The 21,158-nt window shown below is 42.9% G+C and overlaps 2 protein-coding genes across 2 annotated transcripts in view; both read right to left on the bottom strand.

The window, feature by feature from the left end:
- Positions 1-221: 221 nt before the first annotated feature.
- slc35a3a (solute carrier family 35 member A3a) lies at positions 222-11,907 on the bottom strand. Its single transcript, XM_030082494.1, has 8 exons — positions 11,583-11,907; positions 11,254-11,465; positions 7,567-7,721; positions 7,325-7,447; positions 4,609-4,783; positions 2,795-2,913; positions 2,477-2,610; positions 222-2,394 (listed from the first exon to the last, which is right to left on the bottom strand). Exons 2-8 carry the CDS (start codon positions 11,441-11,443, stop codon positions 2,304-2,306), a joined length of 987 nt encoding a protein of 328 aa, XP_029938354.1. The 5' UTR covers positions 11,444-11,465; positions 11,583-11,907; the 3' UTR covers positions 222-2,303.
- Positions 11,908-15,553: 3,646 nt separating this feature from the next.
- The window catches only part of notch2 (notch receptor 2), a 42,685-nt gene continuing 37,080 nt past the window's right edge, over positions 15,554-21,158 (bottom strand). The window contains exons 27-35 of the mRNA XM_030082493.1: positions 20,814-21,146; positions 20,528-20,670; positions 20,214-20,421; positions 19,935-20,019; positions 19,658-19,811; positions 19,251-19,570; positions 18,949-19,096; positions 18,631-18,728; positions 15,554-18,013 (exon numbers count right to left, since the gene is read on the bottom strand). Coding sequence (XP_029938353.1) covers positions 16,562-18,013; positions 18,631-18,728; positions 18,949-19,096; positions 19,251-19,570; positions 19,658-19,811; positions 19,935-20,019; positions 20,214-20,421; positions 20,528-20,670; positions 20,814-21,146 — 2,941 coding nt within the window. The 3' untranslated portion in view covers positions 15,554-16,561. The remainder of the gene's footprint in view (positions 18,014-18,630; positions 18,729-18,948; positions 19,097-19,250; positions 19,571-19,657; positions 19,812-19,934; positions 20,020-20,213; positions 20,422-20,527; positions 20,671-20,813; positions 21,147-21,158) is intronic.

Genomic DNA, 21,158 nt, shown 5'->3' with positions numbered 1-21,158 from the left:
GCAGAATGTGTTGATGGCTGCTGTTAAAAATTGCCATGTAGTTCTCTGTTGTTTTATCCAGAGGTCAATATTCACAAAAAAGACAATTACAAATATCCTAAGTTTAGAATTTCAAACTAATAATGTCTGATTTTTTTTTTTTGTTTGGTCCAAGAAGAAGATGTAAACTAAATATTTGAGGTTATTTAGTGAAGACAAGAAAAGAAACACATAATACCGCATTCAAGTTTAACATTTTATAAAAGATTCACATATTGGTGATTGAAATAACATTAATAATTATACCCGCATTATTCCCCCCAAAAAAAAGTATTTCCAGAAAAACCCAAAAATTTTGAAGAAAAAAAAAAATCATACAGCCAAAGGTTATTTCCAATGAAAATAATGCCTGGTGAAGGTCCTAAGTCAGTGGAGGAACCAGAGGGCCGCCGTCCTGCATGATTTAGATTTCTTCCAGCTTCAGTATAGCTTAATGTAAATCTGAAAACAATCCACTGAGTGGAACTGAGTGTGTTGTGCCAGGATCGATCACACACACGCAGGACAGCGGTCCTCCAGGACCAGGGTAGGACCCCACCATCTCCTGGAATCACAGTCTAAACTGTTCAGTCAGTTCAGACTTAGTTGGGCTACATTCAGTAACGTTTGATTATTTTTGCCAAAAAAAAAAATTAAAAAATCAACAGAAAATAATGATAGACGAGCACAAGACGTGAAGAGCTGGACGCAGACAATCAACGGTGGCTCTGAGAAGTGAAAACTCAAATCTAACCAAGGTGAAACCAGCTCAATTGCTTTTACGTAGAACAGCTAAAACAGCGATCAATAAAACTGAAAGAGAACAAAATCACAAACTGGACAGAAAAAATGATCTTACACAAACCTGGCTCCAGCCTCCAAAATCAACATTTTTTTAACAATCACCAGTTTTTTAACTGTATTTCTCAAGTGTTGAATTATTTTATTAACTTCTGAGCATTTAATTTGCACACACTCACATCCCCGCTGAATGCTTTACTTCATCAGACGGACAGGTCGGAGGTCCGCAGCGTAAACGTCCCGCCAGTGAGACACACGGTGCTGTAAATGTTGCCAAACACTCCACAGCGATGATTACAGGCTGTTTTCAACAATCGCTGAATTAAAAACACGAGAGCTGTAAATGAAACAATACCAGTTCTGGTCACTGCAACTGCCAAAGACGAAGGAATCCACGCCGTACCTCCCCCAGAGACGACAGCCAGACGTTTTAAAGAATCCATGAAATGAAAGCGGATTTTCAGTAGTGTTTATCGAGTGTCTGTGGGCTGACCGATCGATTACATCTGGAGCATTTTCAAATCAAGGTCGCTCCATTTATGAATCTAGCACAGTGTAAAATATCTGTCGGCTCGTCCTGCACCAGACGGCGTTCGCTCAGTCTGCGCTCGATAAAAATGCAAATGCTGATTTTGCATGCTCTGCTCCAACACCACGGACCGCATCAGTAACAGCTTACATTCAGCCTGACGGGCAGCTGAAAAGGTCAATCAAATGTAGAATTCAAGGTACTCTTACCAGAAATATGTGAGTATTTGGAAATCTGATATAACTCGGACCTACTTCACAGGTTTCATAACTTGTGAGCAAATCTCAGTTCTGTAGCAGAACATCAACCAGAAGCCACGTGGCATCAAGTCATGAGCTTCAAAAAGCTGATTTTAGCTCCAACATTAAGTTTAAAGTGGTCAAAATTGGACAAGGAAGCTTGTCTGAGTGTAAAATACGGTCACAGTGAGGTGGAGACAAACTGGGATACTTTTTTTACATTTTATATATATCAGAAGTGTGACTTTGACAGAGAAGATGGACACGCTCCTGCTGTCAGCCTCTTTAATCCTCTACGGGCGCGGTGTGGTCGATGTGACAGTAACAGTGACTGGCAGTTAAAATTAGTTCTTAATGAACACAATCAGTTGGTCCTCTGTCTCTGCAGGCGTGGCAGCCGGGACTTTCTCCACAGCACTGACAACAGGAGAAAAGAAAAACGCAGCGTTGCTCTTTCTTTCCTTGTTGCCTTTCCTTCTCGGTCGAGGCACTTCTGGCGTGAGACCAATCGCAGCGTTGTGCTTGCTTCATTTTTCTCTCAACCTCTCTTTTTCTCCAACCTGTTCACCTCCTCCTCACCTAACATTTGTCCGTCCCATCCTTGATTTCAAATCACAAATGCATGACAAGATCCTTTCCCCTTATTCTTCCTCCTGTGTGCTCCTTCAACACGACCTCCCGCTGCTGCCGCCATGGTCAGCCGGGGGGGGGCTGTCCTACGCCCTGCTGGGGTTGGGGGCCTGCTTGCATTCGTAGCCGTACAGGAAAGTAGCCACGATGACCAAAACGGCCCCGAGGAAGAAGACGCTGCAGACGACAGCAGAAAAGACCGTCAGAGTCGAAATGACGAGGTGAAAGAAAAACGGCAGCGAAGGACTGACTCTTCTACCTGGTGGGGTCGAAGTCCTGCAGCCAGAAGTACGAGATGAGAGTGGACAGGATGATTGAGAGAGACGTAGCAAAGCCCTTCAGGATGTTGTCTGCATACTTGATGACCGCTGCAATGACCAGACCACCCAGCGCCTGGAGAAACAACAAACACACAGGCACAGATGGACAAAGGCATGACCTGTAAGGGGCCGACAGGGAGCCTGATCCACAGAACGAAACGCTCCGTTCCGCTGGGAGCTGCGGTAAAGCAATATATTCAACAGCTCTGCTGGGAGACGTCGGTCTGAGTCACCGCGGCAGAGGAGGGGTGAGTTACCTGCAGGGCCACGACGGTCCAGGTGACGGTGTTATATCCCTGAAACATGCCCGACTCCCTCACCCGCTCGCCGTCGTAGGTCAGCATCCCGAAGAGGCCGAACACGAAACCAAACATCCCTGGAAACACACACAGAAACGTTGCAACGATTTAAACCTGTTCGAGAAAAGAAACTACTGTGTGAAGAAAATATGGCCAACAGATAGGCATGTTTGGATAAAGATGCATTTGAGCAAGTTTCATGTATTATCACTCACATTTGGAATAATTCTGAAGGCTTTATGAATTTTGCCATCGTCATTATACAGCGCCTGTGTTTCTTAATGACCCCTGACCCCTGTTTCTGCTTTCTGCTCATGAATGAAGTGCTGGTCAGTCAACAGAAAATTAATCTCTAAGAATCTTGATTCTTAGGTGCGGCATTGTTCATAAATATTTTGAAAGAGTTTTCAGTGGAAAGTGATAGAATACAGATAAGTGAGATTTGTTAATATCAAATTGATTGTAATGACGTCGGAGACACAGCTGTGCTCATTTAATTGCTGGTTCTTGGGAGCAAAAAGGATGCAGGGTTGTGTGGTGGGTAGAAGTAAACAAGTTTTTGTCCTTCTTTCTACTCCTTTTTGTTCATGTACAATTTAGATTTGTGTTAATTTTGGTATTTGTTTGATTCATTTAAATGTCTTTTTTTTTTTATTTACCTTAAATGCATTTTCAAAATTAACAAAAAAATTAACCAACCTGAAGAAAAGTTGGTGTCAAACACAAATTTATACATAAAAAGACTAAATATGAATTGATACCAGTGGTAAAGCTGTTTTGCAGAGGTCTGCACTCTCTGAGTGCTTCTATAATTTATCTCTCTGTTTTTATTTATTTTCATGCACTGCTCTACCCGCAGTGGCATTTATCACTTATGTTATCTCAGGTACTTTTTCCAATTGGGTGTTTTTTTTTTGGTTGTTTTTTTAAATCGCTGACCCTGCATCATCATTTCATTTTACGGTGCATCTCCAATGTAGTTTTCCTGACTGTCAGTAAAGAAATCTGCACCTGAAATAAATTCTACTTGGCTGTTTTATTCTTTTTCCACAACTTCTGAATGAGACTCCTGTTAAAAGAATAGAAGCGGTTTAGCACAGAGAACACATCATGAATGTATTATATGGGAGCACAGATGAGAGATTCAGGAGATCAGTCAACCTACTCACACAGCCTTGATATTACTTGATGTTGAATCTGTATACACTTTTTATTTTGAACATGTTGAGACACTTTGATTCTTTGGGATCCAAGCAGCAAGAGGAGATCAATGAAACCATTCTTCCCAGACACTTTTCTCATAAAGACGACTCGTTAACATTATCCTTCATTCTACGTATCCAAATCCTAATTTTTAAAGGGTGGAAACTGGTTTATTACTATATAAATAATAGCTTGTGCATTTTCTTTTTTTGGCTCTCGGTGCAGATCTGAGCTCCAACATTGCTAAAGCAGGTGGAAAAACTCGAAGCTTGCAGCAGGAATCACAGGAGACTTAACACATGCCTCACACGTTCCAGGGTAAAAATAAAACAGGAAAAATAGGCAGGAACATTCATCTTCGCAGAAACACATCAGAGGGTAAAAAGCCCAGCTGGCTTTCTGCGCAAGGAGGATGAGGACACAGTGTACACACACACTCACACAGAGACACACACACACACAGGATGTTTGACCTCAAGTATTATTGCCAAATCACTTCTTTTTTCCCAGTTTTATCTATCAGTTTTCACTGGTCCAGTGCGGACTCAGGCTGGCAGGTGGACACTGACCGAGCTGGATGTTGCGGACCCAGACACTTTGCTTGCTCTCCTTCAGGATTTTCTCAAAGTAGACACCGGCGAACCCGCTGGAGCAGCACGCCACCAGGACCGCCGCGACGCCGACAAACTGTGACCCGGCGGACAGGACCTCCTTCTCTTTAGCCGTGGGAGACTCAGAGGGCCACTGCAAGCACAGACAGACCGACAGACGATTCAATTTCTGTTGAGGTTCAGATGTAAAGCTGAATCCTGACTGAACATAAATAAGGTTGACTCTGACATTAACATCTGTCAGCCTCTATAAAGTAGCAAAAACTGGAAGAGATGTTTAAAAGTTGATTGTTTTCTTAATAATGCGGTCACACAATGCCACACGATTGGCACACAAGTTAAAAGTGCATAATGTCGCACAACACAAGAAACTAATAAGTGTCAAATCAGGTTTGAAAACAGAAATTTAAGTCTGTGTTCGCCATACAACATTAAGACATTTTGTTTTTAAAGAAAGTAGCCCTCTTTTTACTTTAGATAACTGTAGTGCAATAAAGAGGAAAATAACATATTTGTCCCCTGGTTGACATGAATGATAATTCAACTATTTAAAATGAAAACGTCTAAGAAAAAAGAAAGATTGATCACAGTGGTGCGGTTATCACCTCCGGTCAGCAAAGCTGAATTAGCTCAACTCAGTATGAAAGGAAACTAAAAAGTGAAACGGGATGGATGAACAATCTAAAAACATCATCTGTAAGTTTAACCTTATCGCCTGACTGTAGTGTGAAACCAGCTTTTTGCTAAATTACAACTGTTGACATTTTCTAGCTGAAACCTACCACACAAAATATTTTACAAACGGAATTACAGTGAAAAAGACACTTTAAAGCTGGATTTGAACCAGAGGCTGAAAACACAACTGCTTGTTTTCACATTTTAATTTTTGAACAAAGTAAACAAGAAATGAAAAATTCATTAGTGAGTTTGAGAGATACTGTTAAGCTCCTTTGGTTTTGGGAGACAGAGTCGTACTAGCGCTCGCTCGCTCCTCTCTGTGCTCAAAACAAACAACCTATCTGCAGGCTGCAGCCTTGTAGTTAAGCTTGGGAAGCAGGAACTTTACAAATTATCCTGTTTATCTCCAGGCAAGTGAGTGAATAAATACAAGCTCTGCAAAAAAAAAACCAGAAAATGCAACAATATACAAGGCGTCAAGATAAGAAACTTCAAATCAGCACACAGTCGCTGTTCAGTCATGAAACTATTGCAGCTACATACTTCGTAAGGCTGGAGCTCAATGCAGTGATTAATATTCACAGTCAAACTTCTGACTCCAGAACAGTAGGTACCTGAAGCTCACACACAGAAATATTCACAACTCTGCTGAGTTGTAAAAGTGCTGCAAAGTGTGAGTTCTTTTGTGAAACACTGCCGTAAGCAGGAAAATGGGTGTTTAATGCAAAAGATGATGACGTTCTACGGTTATGCAGGGAAACACATCTGTCGGTACAATATTTTTTTTTCTGGTTAAAAAAAAAAAAAAAAAAAGGTGAAAACACAGTGGAGCTTTTGCAAGACAAATACAATTTTGCAGTGGGAGACAGAGATTGTCTTCCACTGCTGGGGCTGCTCAATCGGCCCCATAATAAACCCCCCGATGCACAAATATTGAAGTAAACGCTCTGATACAGAACAACCAATCATTTCTCTCACATTCACGCTGGTCTTTTGCTCATTTGTAGGTGCTGCAGCTTGCACACAGAGCACAGTCACAGCATCACACTGGATGTGTTAATGTGTAGTTTGAGCCTTTGGGAGGCGTCAGAGACAAAGCACAGTCATTTCAGCACTGTTTCCTCGTGAACTGAGAACTGTCTCGGAGTCCGTTTCTACCCATCTGGCCCTGCGGATTCACGAGGGCATATCTTCACGTATGTGCTTTTCTGTCTTGATGCTCATTAAACATTCAGATCAAATCAAGTGCTATCCAGACAGCATTTCTTCTTCCTTCAAGAAACAGGAAGAAGTGCCATAAAAACAGTCATTCCTCCTCTGAGACGCCATTCATTCACTTATCTCTGGTAACCACTGACAGGCAATGTTTACTCAATGCTCCAGCGTAGGTCTTTCATTTATTCAACCTTTGCAAAGCTCAAGAACAGTGGCTCGGGAATCTTTACGCAGCGATCACAACAGTTTCAACAAACAGAAAAAACTTTGCTTACAGAAAGCAAAACAGCAGAATAAGCCACATTTTCCATCCTCATTTCTTAAGAAGCATTTTGAAGTTCTTCAGTGTTTCGCTGTCATTACCTACTGAGCACAGAAAAAAAGCTTCTTCAAACCTTCAAAAGGACATAAAATATGCGTTGTTGGCTTAAAGAGGTGATCTGAGAGAAAACTGAGAAATCCTCCACGTGGATCACACAATAAATACATTTAAAATTAAAATTATTAAATTTAAAAAAGGAAAATCGGGACACAGACAGCAAGTCAACTAAGTCACACATTTAGGTTTAGTGACTGTCAGAAACGTCATAAAGCGTTGCAGGTCTGGCTGGCACAAACAAATAAACAACAAATATAAAGAAAAACTAAAACATATGAGGAAAGAACGATGCAGACGTATGGAACTGGAAGGGTACTGAAACATACAGACTTGAGCACAGGGTGTGTGATAATGCTACTTCAGGTCATTTTAACTTGTGATGTTTGCAGAGACGCACTGCACCTGCACTAGAGCCACTCCGGCCATCAGGATGAGCAGCGAGAGCCACTGGTAGATGCCCAGCCTTCGGCCCAGCATGGACACAGAGAACAGGGCCGTGGTCAGGATCTTCAGCTGGTACGTCACCTAGCAGGAATAAACAACAGCATATGGAAAATTAGCAGTGATATGCTAACAAGTTCAAGAAGGGGCGTCGTTCTTGAGGAGTCCAAGAGTTTCCTGTTACACCCTGACAGGTAGCGTACCTGGTAGGTGGCTGCGTCCAGGTTGGACAGGGCGACGTACAGCAGATTGTTTTGCAGTGTGTAGATCCCAGACGGGATCGCCAGCTTCAGCGTTTCAATGGGTTTGTGAATTATTTCCTGGCGCAGGATGCTGTTTAGAGCTCGCATGCTGTAACCTGAAAAATTAAAAGTTAAAAACACAGATCTGTGAGGAAAGGGGGATAAACTGTGATATTTCCCAAATGTTGCAACACCATCTGCCACAGCTTCCATGTTCTTATATTTAGAGGAGTCAATGGCTGCTTAAAACAGAGGATTCAGCCCTTGAACAGGTTGGGAAATATTATAGCACTGCACACAGTTATGCCCCTTGTATTCAGTAACCCTGAACTAATGCAATGCTACCCTGAACGACTCACATTACTGTCCAATACAGATAATGTAAAGATGAGAAAACACTTTGTAAATTCATTGATATTAAAAAAATATTAGAAGCTATCAGCTGGTTGATACATCCTGTTGTTCTTCGTCCTCAAAACAACTTTAAATAGATTTTCACTAAGGAGATTTGAAATAGGATTACAATACAGATCTACTTTAACCTAGAAAATATTAAGTAATGGAAACCAGGTCAATGAAAACACAAAACCGATACAAAAGGCCCATATTCTTAAAATTAGGAATATATATATAGACAGGATTCACTCACTCACTCAGTCACTCTGTCTGATTCTCTCGTTTAATAAGTGAGCATCAGTGTGAAAGAAGAGGCTGGAAAGTGTTTTTTCTTTTCCAGTTTTAATTAAAAAACAAAATGTGAAATGTGTTCATATCCTTACTGCCACTAACAATGAGGATAACTCGACTATATACACATGAAAGTGAGAGATATTGATCTTTCGGGTGAAACTTCAGGATGAAATGCCCTACAACCTTTCCAGGTGACCTCAATGTGACCTTCTCGACACTCCTGAACGTTCAGGTCCAACAGTTCAGTGTTTCAGTACTTTATCCACAACTCGCTGTTCTCCAACAAGAAGCTTCACAGCAAAAGTCACAACAGGTGTTTGATCCATGAATCGACTGGTATCAGTATGAACTGGTATTAAAACCGTCCTCGTCTTCAAGCTGTTCACATTTTGACATCATGAGTCCAACACTGAGAAAACAGGATGTTTTGTGACCTTAGTATTCTTTATGCTAAGGTAAACCAACATGACTGTTGGCTTTTGTTTCAATAAAGAGAGACTGAGATAAGGGAATCGCCACTGCGTGCTTCTATTTGAATGTTGTACTTTCAGGATATAACTGCAGCATAAACTTTTTTTATATTTTCCATGAATCTCTCTCTCAATATATCAGTGGTTTATATTATGAAAAATGCAGAAGAAGCATAAAGACAAAAATGCTTGTGGGTTGCAGAGAAATCAAACCCTTCGTGTCTTTATGTCAAATTATAACCCTAATCCCAGCCTTTGAGAAACCACAGTCTGAAGTGTGTGCACAGTGCACACACAAGTGGGTTAAAGTTGAAGAAGGCATAGGTGAACACGGCACTTGAATGTTGTCATCTTCTCTGGGGAAAGCACTTCCGAAATGAACTGAGGCCGAACATAAACTGTTCTGTGGTCAGAATAATCAATGTTTCAAATGTTTTATAAAAACCATGACCAGACAGAGTGAGGAAATTCACAAGCTTGCTTTTTGAATGGGGCAGGGTTGCATTACTGCCAATGTTGCGGGCAACCTTGCACATCTGGAAAGACGCCACAGAGGCTGAAAAGCAGATTTAAACCAACTCTAACCCTTTCAGGAAGGGGCCTGCATATTATAGCCAGACCCTGTTGAATCACATGCTTTTATGCACATGCAACACAACAACATAAGGCTGTTTTTTTAATTTCATTTTTTGCTTGCTTACAGTTTTTTTGTCCTATAAGTACAGAAAAGTGGCGAGCAGGTTTGATCTGTGTAAGGCCATGAATGCCTGTAATGCCACAGTTATTTCATTTGCAGATGGTAAATTACTCACGGGTGACGAGCATAAGTGAAGTAACTCTGGCTCAGGGTGGGGCTTGTTTAAAGAAGGTTTACTGACAGGAACAAAACCCAAACCCTTGGACTTGTTTCTCTGGTTATTACATTAGAAAGGTTGCCTCAGTCTGGTAGACTGCTTTGTCCATCCGGCTTTGAAACTGAAGAGAGATGCATTAAGAAGCATTTCCTAGAAAAAATTCTAACAATAAGTACAACATCAAAAACAAAAACCCAGTGTCAGAAAGTAAAGGAGTCTTTACAGTTGAGTATGTGGTCGGAACAGAACCAGAGCCAGACAGACCAGCAGATCCAGCTAGGGTTGAGAGCATAACAGCTGACATTGGCACGCTACAGAATATTGATTGGTTAGTACGGTCAGATATGTTATAATCTACATAAATCTATTTTTATTTCATTATACATAAATAAAATCTTGCACTTGATTATCCTCTAAACTGAATCAACATTCAGTGGTGATCAATATGATTTGTTATTTCACAACAGTTCAAGGTGGGTTATTAATCATTACCATGGTCTTTAATTGTTTTTTAATCAGTGTATTACAGGTTACAACCTCCGATTGGTGCGTCTTCTCCAGCACCTTTGATCTTTCACCCTCCTGGAACACTGGATCACTGCTGGTGCAGGGGAAGGCGCAGAGGACTGTAGTCTCCAGCAAAACTTTATTTTAGTCGTGCACTAAACAGCAGTTGTTGCTTCAAGTCAGGGACAAAATCAAAACAGGGTGGCTCCTGTGATCTGCGCACAAAAGAGAGTGCAGAGTGGATCTTCAATCCTCCCTCATCCTCTGGGCTTGTTTCATCCACCCGTCTCAAAAATCTGAGTCTTTTGGGAACCTGAGCAAACTAACTACATCCCTGTTAGATCAAATCCAGCCAAACATCGCTCCTCTGTTTCAATAAATAATTAACATAAAATTGTAGCTCATCATGAAAGTGAAAGTCTGAAAGTGAGAAGTCTGCAGAAACAGGTTCCGTGTCAAAAGTCACATTTGGTCCAGGTCTGCGATCCATTAACTACACGGTGTGTTTTCACAGAAATCTATGTTTTGGCTGATTGTCTTGCAAACGGGGAAGAATTATAAGAAGAAATATCCAAGACTGTCACCCCAGGTGTATTTTTGGGATCACCAGCAGTTTTAAGACTTGAATCAGGAAGGGCCTTTGAGGGTCCACATGATTCAATGACTTTCCACACTTATAGTGGCATTCACAAAATCAGCAAAAACTGAAAAACATCTAAAATTCTGTTCTGCATGAGTTGAGTCACGGAGTTCGGGACAGTGGTGGCCCAGAGGTCAGGAAGTTTGTAAGTTTGAATCCCACAGTGGACAGATCTCTACTGAGGCAGTTCACTGTATCCTATTACTAGGATGGGTTAGTTAGTTAGTTCATCAACTGTAAAGGTTGTCAGTCACCCAGATCAGGCAGAATTTAAATGTCACTGTGGACTTGCATTGGGTTTTGAAGATGTTTCCAGGCTTCATTAGAAGAATACCGTTCAGTGAGATTTTAAGAAGACTTTTGGTTCAATCTTTACTTTATTTCAATCTTTATTTCAATCTGAGGGGTGAGAAAATCTGCGGACGCGTTCATCATAGTTTAACGCAGTGTCAGTAGTTTCTCGTGTTGACAGTGCAGCAGAACTCACTGTGCTCCTTCAAGACCAGCAGGACACAGGTGAAGATCTTCAGGACCTCGGCCACCACCACGGCCGAGGAGGCCAGGTACCGGGGGCCCTCAGCCTGCAGGGTGCGGGAGTACCGCATGGTGAGCACCAGGGAGGTGGTCTGGAACACCAGCACGCCCAGGGAGAGGTACTTCAGCCGGAACGAGGCCATGGCCAGGGGGCAGAGAGGGCAGCTGGACACCAGAGGACACAGAGACCCCGCAGACTGAGACAAGGGCAGGAGCTACAGGCGGGACAAACCTAACGGGGGTATGAACAGAGAGGGGGCGAAGGAGCTTTGTTTTCCTCACCTGATCCTTCTTTTCGCGACGCCTTAAAAGTATAAATCGTGCCGCAGTGTGCAGCGTAAAGCTCTGCTGTTCCGTCGAGAGCAGGCTCAGCCCAGCTGTCAAAACAGCATCAAGTCCTGTCGTCCATCGACACAAACCGCTCGGCTCACAGCGCAACTCGCTCTCCCGCTCCGGTCACATTATCATCATCTGCCATCACGGCCGCCGCAGGCCAGGAAAAACAGCCCCAAACACACCGAGGAGGACCGAACCAGGAGGAAATCCGTGGAAAAATACCCATGCGTGTACAGGTACAGATCCTGGAGGACTTCCCTGTTCGCGTCTCTTCTTCAGCCGCTCACCTTCGAGCCGACACTGCTAGACCCAGCGCCACCTGCCGGGCCGGAGGAGTGCAAGCTATTTAATTTAATTTAATTTAATTTAATTTAATTTAATTTAATTTAATTTAATTTAATTTAATTTAATTTAGTGCAGCACTCATTCTGTAATTCTGTTCTCAATTGAATTATGACATCAAAAAGAATTAATGATTGCCATGGTTCAAGAATTCAGCCAATCATAAAGGAATCCTAAGGCAAAGTGCCACAATGTGAGTAAATAGGATGTATAGTTGTTTTTCAGTTATCACGAAAAGAATTTCCATCTGTTTTCTGTTCTACTCTATGAGCAAGTGTTTTGTTCTATGAGCAAGGGAAGCTATATTGCTCCATTCAGACACAAGGCATTTACAGTGCTTTACCAGGAAATAAAGGAAATATGTTAAAATAAAGAAATGAAGAATCTTAAGAATTAGACTCATGACACATACTAAGATAAAGTGATCAAAGAAAGGCATGGTAGGACAAGTAAGAATTCTATTAAGATAAAACAAATAAAATAAGTGAAAACTATTATATTATTAAGTTACTGGAAAACGTTTGACTCACAGCCCTTTGGCACACAGGTAGCTTGCACAGAGATGCACAGGTGGAATCTCCTCCACCCTCTCTGGATGAGGTGCAGCTGTCGAGCAGATTTTTCTTAAATTTCCGAAACCTGTGAACATACCACGGCAATACAGCATGGAGACTGGTTCAGTGCTGTGACTCCAGATGTTGTTTAAAATATATCTTTGAATTAAAATGTTTGTTATTTTTTTCTAATTAGTTTTATCATTTTCTTGGTCCACCGAATCAATAACAGTGACTTTGTGCATAGTGATTGTGGAGCCGCAGCAAGAAAATCTTTATGTTCTCTGTTTGGAGTTTGCATGTTCTCCTTGTGCATTAATAGGTTTTCTCCAGGTGCATCAGTGTCTTCTCAGTCAAAAACATGTATTTAATTACTGTATGTATTTAAATTGTACATAGTGTATTTGTGATGAGAGCATTCCAGCTGTTTGTTGTGCAGTGGATGTGTCCGATAAATGTTTCCTCTGCATTAGGAGGAACTGGATCACTTTCCTCTACGATCAGAGGCTCTCCATCCCTTGAATCCCTGCAGAGCTTTAGAGTTCTCACCCCTAGTAATGTCCAGACCCACATCTCTGTATTCACCTTTCTGAAAGGGTTTGTTTACTGTTTGTAGGTTAATTTCATGAGGACCCGATCATTTTTATCTTTATTTTATTTTTACTTTACTGAAAGGCTTAATTGGTCGCCTGTGTCTGCTTTATCCACTTCGTCACTGTAACAGCTGAGCAAATCAAGTGCAAAATATAAATAAAATCATGAACACAAAATGACACAAATTGATTTTTTTTTTTAACCAATTTCAAAGTTTTGCTTCATTTTCTTCCTGAAGTTCACCTTGAAATCCTCCCCTCTGTGATCCAAAATTTCTGAATCCTTCTTTTCTCTTTTGAACAACCCATGTTCAAGATTTGAACCAATCTGATAACCACAATCCACTCAGATTCCCTTTGAACTAATGGCTCTTGGGAGATATCAGCGTCAGATGGAAAACAGCAGTTACAGTTTTGGCAGTAACACTTCATTCTCGACAAATAAAAGTTTGCATAGCAGAGCTGACTTTGGGAGTTCCTCACACAACACGTGTTGAGTTAGTGACTGCAGGTCCTGACCTGCAGGTTATTCCAGTCCAGTGTTCCAAGAGCATGGTGCTAAGAGCCGCGCAGAGAGAAAATACCAGTATGTTAACAATATTCAGGAAAACATGGCTGAGGACTTTTTTTGTTGATGTACAGTAGATAATGAAGATAGCTGTGTGTTTAACCCACCCAAATATATTTACAACAATTGATGTAGATGTAGGAGAAAGAAAGCATTACGTTCATGTAAGTTCAGACAAATGTTGAATCATCTCATGATTTTTCACAATTGGAACACACATCTCAACAAAACCTGCAATCTTTTAATAAAATAAAAATTAATTAATAAAAAAAAAAAAACCCCGCTGAATTACTTGAAAGAGAAATGAGTAATTACTTTTCTCCCTCTCTCTTCACATCCTGTAGCTGTTTGGCACTAAACACAGTTTGCACATCTGGTCGCCACACTAACAGGACACAAGTACCAAAGACAGCAGTGCAGGTATTTCCTCAAGTCGTTGATGCATTAAGTTTATGTGTGGGAAATGTAAAAAGCATCTGTGCATTATCTGAGTCTGTTCTAGGGGATCAAGTGGAAAGAAGCTGTCTCTTCTCATGCGTTCAAAAAAATTAAAAAATTTTAAAATTCTCCTTTTTTTTCTTTTCATTGAACATTTTCAATTGTATTTAGATTGTTTTTCTTTTGCACTATGGGTAAATGACACAATTTCTGTCCCCAGTATGTATGTTTTTATGACAGTTCACTTAGCTGACATCAAATTCTGCTGTAAGTGGCCAAAGACTGAAAATTAGATTCACTACTTTGCTAAAACTCCCAATCCGATTTCAAAAAGTCCATCACTGTACAAAAACACTGTAAATGCACATTAAATACAAGCACAACATAAAGATCTGTTTTTTATTAGAGGAAACACATTTGGTTGATCACTTTTTTTTCCAACAAAATTTATTTATCAGTTTTCATTCTACCGTATACAAACATGGTGACGACTACTCTATATTGCATGTATATTAGAGGCTATTTGGTTAACAGAGAGAAAGTAAACATACAATATATATATATATACTGTATGTGTGTGTATATACATATATATATATATATATATATATATATATATATATATATATATATATATATATATATATATATATATATATACATACACACACACACACACACACAAAATGGACTCATAGCTTTGCTTATAGATGGGAGCTGACACAGTTGATGTGCAGCACTTGAGTGTAAAACTCTAGGGACATTTAAAGATGTAGAACAAAGTCCTGAAGCATTACACGCTGGGTCTCAAAAAAACAAGGACATTTCAGCTGTGTCACACATGATTCTTTCAAAGACAGTCTGTTTCTAACTTATGATACATGAAAAAAACTTTTGCCAACAAGAACAACAAAATTTGGACATGGTGTAAATATTTGGCTGACGTTTTAAAAAAATTGGTCTTAGAGACACAGATGTTTTCTTTTAAAAGGTTATGTGATGAATGATTGTCTGAGAGCGGTCACACAAAGCTATGCTCGACATCTACAACAAATAAAGGAAGACAGAAAAGCCTTTTTTCTCACTAACCTTCAGAACTTGGTTTATGAATTATGATCATTGCAAAAGTGCGAAAACACTGTGATTGTAGCAAAGCATAGGCGGTTATACAATTCTGGAAGAAAGACTACTTAATGAGGGCAGCTGAAAGGTAAAGGCTGCCTCTGTAACATTCAGAATCACCCAGGAAGTGCGAACAGTATAAAAACCATTAAAAAAAAAAAAGTCAATGTCATCTTCGCAAAAATGAAGCTCAGTTATAACATGCAGCATGTGCTCTAAGTGTATGTACAGTTCATCATACAACATAAAAAACCTGACGATGCTATAGTAACAAGTGACTCACAAATGATTTGTTTCTTGCATAAAGTTTATGAATGAATTCCTCAACAACTCGCGGTCTGTCTCTGGACAAACACCCACACAAGACTTATTTGGTTTTCAAATGATTTCTCTAAGAGGAACTGCTGAAAAACACGGCTGCAACCACAGCGTGACAGCTAAAAGCACTGCATGTCGGACAGATGGTGTTTAATTAGAAACACTATCAGTTATCAGCTGGAATCAAAGTACTAACAATATGTTTAAAATGTTCACACCAGAAGCTCTGACCCACATTGTAACACTCTGCCTCGCTGTGCATCTGTTCTTAATGTGTAGTTCGGTTGGTGTTTGTCGTACAGCCTTTTCTAATGCAAATCCCCTTTACATCAAGAACAAAAATACAAGGGAAAAAAACACAGACAGGCAACAAATGGGTAGTTCTGCTTTGACAATGACTGCACCAACAATCTTGACCCATCATAATAAAACAGTAGAGTAAGTGGTTTCAATGAGGAGTTAGTAAAGGCTGGTTTACCACACTGAGCAACGTGTGAGGATAGCATTTAGCACGAACAAGCAACAACGTCGTCCACAGCTCCATCTCAGTGTCCGTCTCCACAGTCTGTTTCTCTGAAGCAACACCAGCTGAGCACCATCTGGTCTGCAGCTCCTCCACGATCCGTCGATAAACAGTTTGAGTGTTTGGTGCCGCATGAAAAAGAGAAAAGTCTCGACTTGACCATCAGAGATCAGAGGATTTTGGGCTGGGATCAAACAAGCAACAATGCGAAGTGGCGTCAGCTGGTGACAGCCAGCTCTGAGCTCCTTGGTTTAGGATCGTACTCAAAAATGTTTAAGTAACTATACAAAGTTTCTTAAGTGCAAAAAGGAAAATATAAAAAGGGAGGCGACTGATTATTATATGGTAGGATAAACAAAGAGAATTAAAAGGGGCGGCGAGAAAAGCGTGGAACGTGTTACTATGTCTCGCTATTTAACTACACAGGAGCTCCAAACTCAGTCTGTTTGTGCTTTCCTCGGGCAGGCCTACCCAAACACCTGCATGTTTCCAGGCTGCGGCTGCTGAGACGCCTGCTGCATCTGTTGCGACTGTGGGTGCTGCTGCCCCTGCTCAGGAATGTGTGTGTGGTGGGACGACTGCAGTGCATGATGGGAATTCCCCAGCGGAGTGGGGCTGGTGGTGACGTCGGACCAGTCCGAGTTGGAGTGCGGCGAGGACGACGACCAAGGGTCAGGGGATTCGGGCGACGGGGTGAGATATGGGTGCTCGCTGGGCGGGTGGGCGGAGTGGCCAGGCGTGGTGCCCTCCGAGCCGGCGGTGGTGTAGCTGTGCTGAGACGGGGGCGTTGGGTATTTATCCACGGGGCTCTGCATGGGAGGATAGGAGGGCAGCGGCCGGGACTGGCCCTCGATCGCTCCGTGCCCACCCTGGCTGATGTTGTGCGGGTGCTGCAGGGTGTGGGGGAGCCCGTGCGTCATGCTCATCTGCTCGGGCATCTGGTACATCATGCCCTGGGCGCAGTGGAGCTGGCTGGGCCCCTGGTGGGAGTGGCTCTGACTCTGGCTCTGGCCCCGGGACTGTGTGACTGGCACCTGGCCCGGCTGCGGCTGCTTCATCATGGCCTGGCCGGCTCCGGGGGCCATCATCTGGAACGTGACGATGGGCGGAAGCTGCTCCCTGCTCATGGTGACATTCATGGGAGTCAGCATGGGGCTCTGGCCGTGGTGCTGGCTCATGCCGGGGTGGGATCCTCCCATCTGGTGCGGAACAAGGCCAAACATGTGGCTGCCGTAGCCGTGCTTGGTCACTCCCACCCAGCTCTGCTGCTGTCCCAGCATGTGGCTGACAGGGGGCAGCATCTGTCTGGAGGTGGGGCTGCTCAGGAGGGGAGGAGAATTTGCTGTAGTGGTGGCAGCTGCAGACACATCGCCCGTGTACGAGTGAGGTGACTCCAGCGAGTCGACAGGTGACATGGTGACGGAGCTCTCTGGAAGTCCTCCAGCTGCCTTGCCACCGTTACTGCTCCCTCCTGCTGCGCCTCCACCGTTTGCTCCTCCGACTGCCGCAGGCAAGCCCGGCGCTTCTCCCCCGGCGGGCTTCTTTCTTCTCTTTGCTTTCATGTCCTTCAGCTCCTTAGCGCTGCCTCCAACACCTCCCACCTTTGCTCCACCTCCACCCCGCCTGCTCTTTTTCCCCTGCGGTCCGGGACGCATGCCGATGAAGCCCGCCCCGTTGGCCCCGCACATGACCGAGGAGTTCCCTCCTCCACCCATATGGTTCGGCCCGTTGTGTGGACTGTGGACCAGGTTGTACTGGTCCAGTAGACGGACGATGTCGTGATGCATGCGCTCTTGAGCAGTGTCGCGGGGAAGCCGGTCCAGGTGATCAGTAATGTCACGGTTGGAGTAGTGATCGAGGAGAACCTGAGCTGCCTCGAAGCTGCCTTCTCGTGCCGCCAGGAACAATGGAGTCTCCTCCTGAAGGGAGCAAAACGAACGACAAACATTTTATGCAGCAGCGTGACTGAAGCACAAACTCAACAACACTCATATCAACATGAAAATGATGTTTTGGAGAGAGAGTATAGGTACATGAGTGAACTGAAGGGGCTTTTGCGGCTGTATATGTGTACTGAGAGACAGTGTAAACAGATGTATAAAAAGATATGAGAAATGATATCTGTCTGCATGGTATGGGCATTTTACCCTGCAACTACCACTGTGATGCTGAGGTTTTATGATCAAAACAACTTTAAGTCTTACTGGAGAGACTGAAAAATAACCAATGAATAGGTAAGAAAGTGTCCATGGGATTTGCTGTGTCGAATGCAGCTTTCTAGTCAAGCATGTCAAATATATGTACTTATTCGCACAACAATTAATTTTATCATTCCATACAGAGTAACATCAGAGACTGCTCTCAACACATAACCACTTTTGAAGGAGCAATAACAAAGAAGCAATGCTCAAGATCGCAACCTAGACAACATTAAAATCCACAGCCTACTCCACTGGTTCCTACGATTGGCATACAAACTGTGGAGCAGCAATTTGGGAATGGCATAGTTGTGTAAAATCAAAAGATGAGCATGCACCTTGTTATCTTGCATGTCACGGTTGGCTCCATTCTTCAAAAGCCCAAGCGTGGCCTCCACATTATTAACTGCAGCTGCCCAGTGGAGAGCGGATTTACCTGCAATGGCGAGACAATAAAAAGAAAACGGGAACAGTCACATTAAGCAGGAAAGCATGACTACCTTTAGCAATTTTTGGTGTTACAGCTTGTAAAAGCACAATAAATCTCTTTTTTAAATAAAGTAGAAAATAATGTATTACTGAAGGGGTTTCATGCTTGCATGCTTTACTAGAAGTCTGAATACAAAACAAAATCTTGACGACAGTGGTTTCCTGACCGTGGTCATCGACAGCATTGATGTCAGCATGGCAGTGTATCAGCTCCTCCACCATGCCCTCCACAGCCAGCCTGGCTGCCAGAATCAGTGGAGTAGTGCCATCATTCATCCTGGCATCCAGTTCTGTTGCACGGTTACGGATCAAAATCTGAGAGAGCAAAAATAAAAACACATCACACGATTTGATAATTAATGAGCACTTGATCCAATTATTCTTCGTTAATGACAATGGCTGTGACTGCTACAAGCGTCACCTTCATGAAGAACCTTGAAACCTCCGTGTGGTCAGACAGTGTTCTCACCTGAAAGACTCCCTGAGCATCAGCCGCCACAGCAGCGTGCAAAGGAGTTCGACCCATGTTGTCGTGGGCATTGGGATCTGCTCCAGCGTCCAGCAGCCTCTTGGCAGCATCAGCCCTGGCGTATCGCGCAGCCAGATGCAGTGCGGTTTCTCCGGTACGATCGGTCTGAGCCATCAGAGAGGCACCTTGAGCGATCAGGTCTGAAATAACGCTCGGTCCTGGTTCATCTCCTCCACTCTCCTCCTCCTCTTCTCCATGCAGGCTGCAGTCCGGGCCTCCACCATTACGCAGAGATGCTAGCATCAGAGGGGTAAAGCCATCTAAGGGGGAGAAATGTATTATTAGTTTAGATGAAGTTGTTAAAAACCTTGTCAGATCTAAAGATCTATGAGTAATCTTTTGCTCACCTGGTCCCTTGACGTTAACATCCAGGCAGTCTGCGTCCAGGTCGGCCTGCGGAGGCGTCAGGGTGATGTCTGCAGCTTTTCGATGCTGGAGGGTCCACTCCCTTCGGTCAACATCTGCATCCACCGGAATGGGAAGCAGTGGTTTGTCTTCAGTCTGCAACAAGCGACAAAATAAACAGCAAGTGAAAAAAAATCCAAAGGTACAAAACATTTTTTTTTTTTTCCAATTCATTCTAAAAAAAACTCCCACAAATGGTCATCTTTATTAGTCACTCACTCTTGGCTTTTTGAATGGCACTTCATCTTCAAGCCACCGCTGACTCTGACCTCCATCAATAGATCCATCCTGTGTCTTGAAATTTCTGATATGGGAACAAAAAACAGCAATGATTTTAAAAACTGAACGAGTGTTCCACAGCAGCTGTTTCTGGAAAGCACCTACATGCGCTTAACACAAAGTCATGTAATGATGACCCTGTGTTGTTCTTGCAGTGTAGTGTTGCAGTGAACTATCCTACAGCTTTTGAGGCAGTCCATAGGCCAGGAGGTCACTTACTTCATGTCAAAGTCGTCCTGTCCAACAGGCTCTCTCCTTTTGTCATTTTTAGTTGGAAAGAAGCCATCAGGCAACCACAGCACACTGTTTTTATGCTTTCTTTTGGCTGCTAGCATCCCGAGCACCAAGATGAGCAGAATAACAACCACGGCAACTCCAACCACATACATCAGAAACGGGTTGTCCGGTATAGGATTCGGTGGCTCGCCTAGACGATAAAAATACAGCTTTAAGTACTTCAAACTTTGATTTTGTTTTTTTGTTCTTCCTGAGAACAAGAAAGTAAAACTCCATTTACTTTTGGGTGCACTTACTTCTAACAGACACAAGGGGGTACGGCAATTCAGCCTTAATGTGTGCAGCTGCAATGAAGGACGCAGCCTCATCGGTTTTGGAGAAGCAGTGGACAGAGGTCTGGGAACATTCACGGTTATCTATCTCCAGGTACAACACAGAGCTGCCGGTGTATAAAAACGAACAAACAACCAAACAAAATCAGTTACTGATAAGCAAAATATTCATGACTCAACTTCAAATGACACATGATGATCTCAGAGACAAGTAATATTAAGAGTGTGCCGTTATGCATTTTCCCCTTACCCAATAACCTCTCTGTCTAGTTCCCGCCTGCTTCGACTCCTCCGCTTGTGCTCCTCCTCTTCTCCGTAGTAAGGGTACACCATTGGCTTCTTGTTGTCATCCAGCTTCACCTGCAGATTCGTGTGCAGCAGAGCTCCCAGGGCACGCAAGAATCCCCTTATGTCTCCGAGCAGCTCCACAGGCTGCAGCCGAACGACCAGGATCAACGTGCCGCCAACAACTTTCGGTGGAATCTCAAAGGAGCAGTCGAGGCCATCCCAGCCGCAGGCCTCTGTGTAGCAGCTCCGGTCACAGATTTTGTTTTGGTAATGATCTGCGCAGTACTTGTCATACCTGAAGACAAAC

This window comes from Salarias fasciatus, chromosome 23, assembly GCF_902148845.1.
Source record: "Salarias fasciatus chromosome 23, fSalaFa1.1, whole genome shotgun sequence".
In the NCBI taxonomy this organism is placed as follows: domain Eukaryota; kingdom Metazoa; phylum Chordata; class Actinopteri; order Blenniiformes; family Blenniidae; genus Salarias; species Salarias fasciatus.
This window is presented reverse-complemented; position numbering and strand designations above follow the sequence as displayed.